General features: G+C 33.8%; 2 protein-coding genes across 2 annotated transcripts in view; one reads left to right on the forward strand and one right to left on the reverse strand.

Annotated features, from left to right (window-relative positions):
• The window catches only part of LOC128250516 (uncharacterized), a 73,340-nt gene that overhangs the window by 51,355 nt on the left and 13,274 nt on the right, over window positions 1-8,711 (forward strand). The gene's annotated exons all lie outside the window — the stretch shown is intronic.
• LOC128250513 (uncharacterized) overlaps window positions 2,013-8,711 on the reverse strand; it is an 8,208-nt gene continuing 1,509 nt past the window's right edge. The window contains exons 2-4 of the mRNA XM_052975674.1: window positions 7,464-7,534; window positions 6,642-6,702; window positions 2,013-2,853 (exon numbers count right to left, since the gene is read on the reverse strand). Coding sequence (XP_052831634.1) covers window positions 2,628-2,853; window positions 6,642-6,702; window positions 7,464-7,527 — 351 coding nt within the window. The 5' untranslated portion in view covers window positions 7,528-7,534 and the 3' untranslated portion in view covers window positions 2,013-2,627. The remainder of the gene's footprint in view (window positions 2,854-6,641; window positions 6,703-7,463; window positions 7,535-8,711) is intronic.

An 8,711-nucleotide genomic window follows, 5' to 3' on the forward strand; every position in this document is an offset into this window, starting at 1 on the left:
TATATATATATATATATATTTATATACACGACGTGCTTCTCTCAGTTTCCCTTCTTCCCCTCTACCAAATCCCCTCACAATGCTTTGGTTGGCCTGTGGCTATCGTAGAAAATACTTGCCCAAATTGTCACGCAGTTGGATTGAACCTGGATCATGTGGTTAGGAGGCAAACCTCTCACCACACAGCAACGCCAGTGCCTTTGATCTTTACATATCTTTAAAATATATTTTAATCCCTACCAGTATAGGAAATCTGAATTTCTTGGAATTTGCTCCAGCTATAATTTATCTCATCAGATAAAATCAAATGCAGGATGCTGATAGGTTATCTGTCTCATAGATAACTCTGTAACAAAACGTTTATTCTTTTTCTTATCTTTGGACAGTAAGTATTATTTCCTATTTGCTTCTAGAAATTCAAAGGAAATTACTAATATTCCCTCCAAACTAAGCTTTCGTACATGGACATCAATGTTTTCAAAGTGACTCATTTTGTATTATATTTTAGAAAAATTCAGCGCTGATTTGCTGAAGCAGAAATATCGTAACAGCAAATATTCTGACCAATACCATAAATTTCTTCGTCAGTTACTTCACCTTATCCACTTGAGCACGTCCTTTAGTGGTTGACAATACGTGCATCTCTGATAATGGGCTGGAGTAGTTGGAGAACATGAATGCCATATGGTGAGAGGCGATTCGTTGGGGTTTGAATAAATGTAACAAAATCAAAGCCTGAAGGAAATATTATTCATTTTTTAATACATTGTAGGAATAAGAATATAGGAAATAATAGCTACTACACACTGTAATGATTTCTTGAATTAATAAAAGGATCCCGAGTTTGTAATTGTAGCGTAAAGTGGGGTATACTGGAACATTATTCATTGCCTCAAAAAGGAGGAAAGGAAGAGTTGAACCGAAGGGATTCGAACACAGGACATAAAAGCCTGAATAAATACTAAAAAGCATTTCCTCTGACGTTTTAAGGCTTCCTCGAAATATGCTGACAGTACACATCTCATATCCTGCACTTTGTATTACATTAGGCAGAGTATCTTCATAATACATGAAAACAACAGTTTGAAAGAGTAATTTTATTAAGATTCTTGTCGGAGAGAAGTGTAGCGACACGTTTTGATAATTACCGCCACAAAGTTGTTAATATGCCATACAGAAGCCACTTCTCTTCTGTCTTACAAATCTAATTTTGCTTGAGCAGAAATCCTTTGAGTTCTATAAGTCGTGTGTTTTTGGTATTTAGATCATCTACTATAGTACAAATTTTCCAGACTAGGCATTCGGGATGTTGCGTTTTGTGTGTTGGGTGATAGGATTTGAAATTTAGGTACTAGTGTGTATCTGTACTTTTGTAATAAATATCAGTTGTGATTGTGCTGTTATTTTTAATGATGTGGATTAAAAAATATCTTTAACATATGAATATAAACAAATTACAGAAGACTCCCACCGATTAAGGTAAAAACGATCGAAACCAAGTAAGTTTGATCACTCATAAAACTATTACATGTAAACCACAAGCTAATTGGTTAAAATAAAGGTGGGGTCAGTAATACCGTTATGTCCGGCAAACAGCGACGTTTAAGATTGGTTAAAACTGTATTCCAAATGTTCGGCTTGTTGGAGCCTTCTAAGAAGTACAGAAAGGAAGAAGTCAGGCATTCTACTACAGTTGTGAAGGACTCACTTATCAGTTAAATACATTTTGAAATCTGATGATTACTATGAATGTATAAAAGCGCTAATTGAACTTTATGAACATTACAAAATAGTTTTTTAATGTTTCTGCTTCTATGTATTTAAATGTTATAAATATAGAACTTGGAGAATATTCTTTTTTTTTTACAATAATATAGTGTGACACTGCAATGTAAATTCTTACCATCCATATCGATAACTTAAGGGGAAACACCACAGCGAAGAACGAAGCACTGAGATTTTGTTACCGTTCAATAAAACAAAGAGCACAGCGAAAAACGAAGCACTAAGTATTTGTGAGGCTTTAATAAATTTATTTCATTGGAATTTTATTAAAATTTGACGTATTAATAGCATAAATATATTAGATATCAAATACGTTGGTCGTATTAATTTAGGTTTGTTAGAAAACTCATAGTTGTAGATTATGGTCTACAGATTTTCTCTTCTTTTACCATTTCCGTTCTTGGTGCAACAAACGTGAATTTCTTTCCAGGATAAATTACAAAATCAAACTTTTGTTCGTTAATATTTTATATTTCATTATGTCTCTTGATGTTTATTCATAGCTTTTCTACTGTTATAGGATTTGACGATTGGTTAATTTTCAAAATTGAAAAAGTAGTAGTAGTAGTAGTAGTAGTAGTAGTAGTAGTAGTAGTAGGAAGAGGTAGATGAGGAGGAGGAGGAGGAGGAGGAGGTAGAAAAGCACAGCAGCATTATCAGCAACAACACTTGTTGATGTTCTTGTTGTAGTTGATTGTACTTTTGCTGTTTGCTTTGTTTTTCTCCTTTTGCTTTTGCTCCTTTGCTTTGTTTGTCTGCATTTCTTCTCATCGATTTTCCCCATTGTATAAAAAACAATCTGACGTATGACATTTATCCACAAGATTCACCAGAGCAGAACGTCAATAAGATGGTAAATTTACAATAAAAATCAGAAAAGCGATTACAGTTTGGTGTATACCGTTATGAGCCATGTGGATCGTATCTTTTGAACTACAACGGCATTTAAGTAATATTCTACATACACATTTCAAACCCGGGCAGCAGCGAAAGGATGTTGGACGCCCGCTACCGTCACAGAACAGTTCGTTACATTTAGGATTAGGTTTATTTCTCTTAAACTTGTTACTGCAAATACAGAATATAGGAGGAAATAAAAGATACTATTAAATTCTGGTTTCTAATTAAGGCAGAAGTCAAGGAATATTTAGCGAAGAGATTAGACGATAGTGGTGTTTATTTTATCGAGATCGATAGATCCAAAGAATCTAAGGAGACTTGATCTCACAACATGCAGAACTGAAACAAATACCACAAGTCATTTTTTTCTCTTTTAACGATTACTGACTGTATTTTCTTAATTTTCCTATCAACTAAGTATATAAATATAAATATACAGTAATCTCTCGCCATATCACGGTTCACCTATCGCGGTTCACCTATCGCGGTTCACCTATCGCGGTTTATTATTTAAGCTTACGTCGATTCATCCGTTATGTTGTTTTGCATTTATAATAAAAGAAATATATACTAACTATAAAAATAATGAAAAAATATATATACAGTATAGTACTGTTTCTATTTCACGGATTTACACCTAATGTGGGTTATTTTGGAACGTAACAGCCGCGATAGTCGAGGGGTTACTGTATAGCCAGAATTTCATACAAAAATGTAGACAGGGAAATTAATAAATAAATGTTAATAGTTAGAGAGAAGATAACATTGGGAATATTAAATTTCTTCTCTTAATAATTGTAACAAATATGAATGTATGTTAATTAGATGTATCTATTTTTAAATACTCTCGACAGTTTTCAATCAATGTCAGACCTATTCATCCAGTATGTTCGAATTACCGTCACTATTTTGACATAATGGGATAAATCTAAAATTTGGTTCATTATTCATTTGGTTCAGCACATTTGAATTGATAATCATGATCTATTTGTATTTGTATCAGGAAAATGATTGTCTGTCTAGGAGTAAATCCTTAAGATCTTCAAGTTGAATAGCATGTCACATTTGTGAATATCGTTTTGGTGAAATTAACACAAATATAGCCCTAGTGTGCTTTGAGTTACACAAAATAATGAATAGTTAACACTACGTACCTTTGGGTATGTTATAAGTTTCCATCTCTGTTCGGCTGTTCAATGTCTTCAAGAAAATAGCTAAAATTGATAGTTTCCCTTAATCATATTCTATTTTGAATTGAATGTAATTTATTCCATTATGAGAACAATATAAATTAATTTCATTTCTGCATTCTTTCATAAAATAGAATAAAACAATTGTCTAGAAATGTTTTGCTCATCTAATTAATATACGAGTAGAAAGTGCTGCCATAGTTTCGTAGCAATTTCAGAATTAATATAATTTCTAAATATGTCATAATCATATTTGCATAAGTTTTGTCGGGGTTTGAGTGACAATAGTTACACGAAACTCGAAACAGTCAAATCGTCATTAAATCAAGCCCAACTATCTCCAACTCACAACAACATATTAAGTAATGTAACAATACACGACGGACACATTATGTATGTCAAAAGACCAAGTAATCATAATTCCGTCGACCGTAATCATATATCTGCTGAACTATGGGAGATTCGGGTATTCAACGAGTCTACTAAAAAATATTTCGTGCAATAACAGAGTATGACACTACAATATAAATTCTATACTTACCACAGGAAAAAAAATCACACAGTTACAGCAACGAAGGGCGAATAACTGATATAGTGTTGTGGCAAATGCATTTATGTAATTCAGATTCCATTACAGTTTCGGTAACAATAATAATCCTTATTATAGTATATTGTAATTTCAAATAACTTTAGTTTTCGAATTATGTGTTTAGGTTCAATTTACTCTTAAACTGGTTGAAACCTTATTACACTCGATAGCTTGAAATCTTCCTTAAGCAAAAATTAGATTTTTTCCAGCGGAAATCATAAAGCAAAATGCTGCACGAAAGTGTTATTTGTTCAGGTTCCTTGTTGTTTATTGATGTTGTTAGTTTTATTATTATAGTATTTGGTAAGATCTATTAGTTTTATTATTATAGTATTTGGTAAGATCTATTAGTTTTAATACGAATAGTAATATTAGTAAAAGTAATTGTAATATTAGATGCAATAGTTGAATTTGTGTATATTGATGACTTTTGCGCGTTGCTGCTAAAGCTGAATAGATTTAATGCTGTATAATAGTGAACCCGCCAGATTCCTCTAGGCTTGTCAATCATCTGAGGAATGATACCCATCCTCTATACTTACGACACAAGTTGAATGTCAGTATAATATTAAAAGGGAGGTCAGGATAGAGACTACAGTCTGGATTATGCCATTATTCATCACATGAATTATATTTTGTAAATTACAGCAGCAGTCATGCTTTATACTTTTACAATTCCATGTAAAACCTGAACATCAACGACGGCGAGGTTTTAAAGTTTGTATACATCGAAAAACACCCAAAGATCGTGGTCCTGCTGATGTCTACAGTTATTGACCAAAAGTCATCAACATTTCAGACACTTAACGATCATATAATTCAATTCCATGGCGTCAACAATTAAATGCCCCTGGAGTACAAAAGATCAAGCATGAAGAACGGAATGTGACATATAGAAAACAACACGTGGGTCTCAAAAGTGAAGGATAAAAAGGACGAGTTATGGGGAGAGCACGAACATAAATTACCTGTATCTGTATACAAGGAAAGCCTTTGTGCTATACGACAGAATTAAAGATGTATAACGCTAATAGGACTTGGGGAAGTCAAGCGAGATTATGACTGGACAAACGGACAACTATATAAGACGGAAAGTTTAAAGTGATTTAGCCATGAGGAGATAAATTTTCAGTTTCTGATATGTCACCTCTGGAAGGTTGAGAGAAGAGTTGGAGGACGAAAGGGAGAAAAGTATTGTGTGCTCTACATTTGAGCCATTGACAGCAACTGATAGAGGACGCAAACGAACTTGAGATTATACACATTGAGAGGGAAGCAGTGTGAGAAAACCTTTCGGTGAGACAAGAGAAATCATAGTGACAAAAGCTGATGAGATTGATGCAGAAGTAGAATAATTAACGTGAGGGGAGAGCTTAGAAAATAAAATCGTAATTGCTATATTAGGAGGGGGGGGGGGAGGAATAGAAGGGAAAGTGATTATTTAGACCTGGTGGTGTTGTAATTCCTGTCATTTCTTACGTTTATATGTGTGTACGAATCCACAGAGTGCAGATGTGCCGCACATCGATACACTAGCAATGGTGTGGCTCATTGCGTTGAAGTGAGCAACAGAAGTTTGGCCTGATATACGTTGTAAAATACTACAAATGTTTTGGCGAAAACTGTCGGGAAGCCGATAATATTCTGGTGATAAATTATATAACGTTGATAAACTTGCAGTTTCCTGTGATGTGAAACTTCTGACTTGTCTTTCTCTTCTCTTCTTTCTTTCTTCTACTGCTTCTACTCCTTTCTACATATTGACTCTTACTACTTTGAGAAGGTCCCTGTCGCAAAGATCGGAAATTATTTTGCCCACAAGAACAATACATTACAGACCTCGTCACGTATATATATGTACACACACATTTATACAAAACTGCACGTTACTATATTCATTAAATGGGACATATACATTTCAGGTCGTCTCATAAGTTCTGTCCTGAAACGTTGACGGAGCGTGCTACTCTGTTGTCGAAACTCTAGTTCTCAGCTAGTATTTATTTCATCAACCCAGTAATGTTGAAAGGCGCAGTGAACATCAGCAAAATTTCAACTCAAAAGAAAAGAAATGCCTCTAAGTATTTTATCCAGAGTGCTAAGGATTCTGCCAACTTCACGCTTTGCCAATACTAAATTATTTACATTTATAAGAGATGTAGATATGTAGTTCTTACCTGTGAGTCATGTTACTCAAACTTACATAATCTCCTATACGTTGATGGAAAGGAGCGACATCTGAAAGAGATATTAAAATACATATGGAAGCATTGGATGTCTATTTACCAAAGTTTTGTGTAGAAATACACAGAATACTCAGGAAGCACTCAACAGATAATTCATTGAATAGAGGAGAATGTATTTAAGATAACACCATCTGAAACAAGATGGAGGATCATGAAGACTGGAACTCACATTTCCTCACTCAGACACTTAATATGGCTGATCTCTGTTGTGATGGATATTTTTAATACATAAAGGAGGGGATAAAAACCAATGGAGCAATAAAAAGGAATGACTAGAAAAAACAAACAAAAAACACATGAAACATTATATATAGCACTTGCTGATTCTATTCTGTAATTATTTTAATAATTAAGAATCCTAAAATCAGCGGCGAACTGGCAGAATCGATAGCTCGACAGACAATATTCTTCGTGGCATTTTCGCCCGTTTTGCTCTGATATAGGAGTAACAAGTCAGATCACACCACTTGAATTCTTCCCGATTTGTATTATAAAAGATTAATCAGTCATAGTGTTAATTAAATGTTATATATTATAGAGAAGAAGCGTAATTCTGTATACTTGGACTATGCGTAGTGTTGATAAATAGAATTATTTATTTAAAAGCTGTAATTGCATATAAATGGTGTACATCCGAAAGACCGCTGAGGTAGCGTTATTCATTTTCCTCCTTTCCGCTTTTCTATTTTCCGCCTTTTCTCCCACTACATTTAAGATGACTATAAAATAAAAGAAATTTCTAATTATACTTACCTTGTTTAACCGAGAGTGTGTATGAGATGAATACAGAAAACAATAGGACACTGATTCCCTTCATAACGCACCTGATGATAGAGAAATATAACAACTAGAGTCATTAAAAACGGAAGCTTTTTTCTTACAAAGAAAGCAAAGGTTTACAGCTGAAATTTAGGAAACAATTATCTTTTAGCTGTTCAAATTTATTTCCCTGAAAATCGAAGCTTTATCATTTAAATAATTAGTAGAATGGATAGTTTAATTGCACAAATGATACTAATGTAAATTTAATTGCACCAAAATTACTAATGTGAATATATATTTTGGTGAAGATGATGTCTTGGACGCATTTATCTGTAAATATTCTCCATAGTGTTAACAGTGGATGAAATACTCCTACTTGAAGTATATCTGGCTTCTATAGCTATATTATTTTTATTTCTGTCTCAAATAAATATGAAAGGCTTGTCAATTTGCGGTTGGCGGATTGCTGTATGTGAAATGTACGTAGTCAAATGTATTTTCTTTATTTTCTATAACCAAAAACAGTCTTTGCTGCACATTTCACTGTATATTAATTAACATGTTGCACTGGTATCTAACACCATACCTGAATAAACATAATTGTTTGTGGCTAAACATATCATATCATCCTCACATAGAAAATTGTTATCGACATCTTTGCAAATACAACACATTCTGTTTTAATTAATGGGCTCACTGTTTCTTTTATCTATTAGGGATTTCTGCTATCAATCTCAGTAAGGAAGAACTCGGCAACAAATCGAAGAATAAGTACGCCAGGTATACGACTCATACCAGAAGAATGTTATGCATTTGGTACATATACGGCAATTTCGAGAATGCCAACGAGCATTAAAAGCAACCTCTTCTGGATCTGAAATAAATGCATCACATTTCAGTTGGAAAGCTACGTCATTGCCATCCTGGAATCGGAACATGTCGATTTCGTTCTACCTGTAGGAAAGTTTCCAGTAAATGTTGAAAAATGTTTTCAAGATTCTACATTCCCCTTTTGGCATGGCATTGTTGACAAACACACACGCATACCCTCACCCCCGCACACACACACACACACACACACACACACACACACTCGCATGTACATTGATATAAATGAGGAGACTCCCCTCAGTCATCTGTTTGTTGTTTACACACCCGTCTTCGTCTTTTGTTATTTTGTAAATTCTTAATATATATATCTATGTGTGTACATATCTAAGTATGTATATATCTATGTAT

Source organism: Octopus bimaculoides, chromosome 22 (assembly GCF_001194135.2).
Source record: "Octopus bimaculoides isolate UCB-OBI-ISO-001 chromosome 22, ASM119413v2, whole genome shotgun sequence".
Lineage (NCBI taxonomy): Eukaryota > Metazoa > Mollusca > Cephalopoda > Octopoda > Octopodidae > Octopus > Octopus bimaculoides.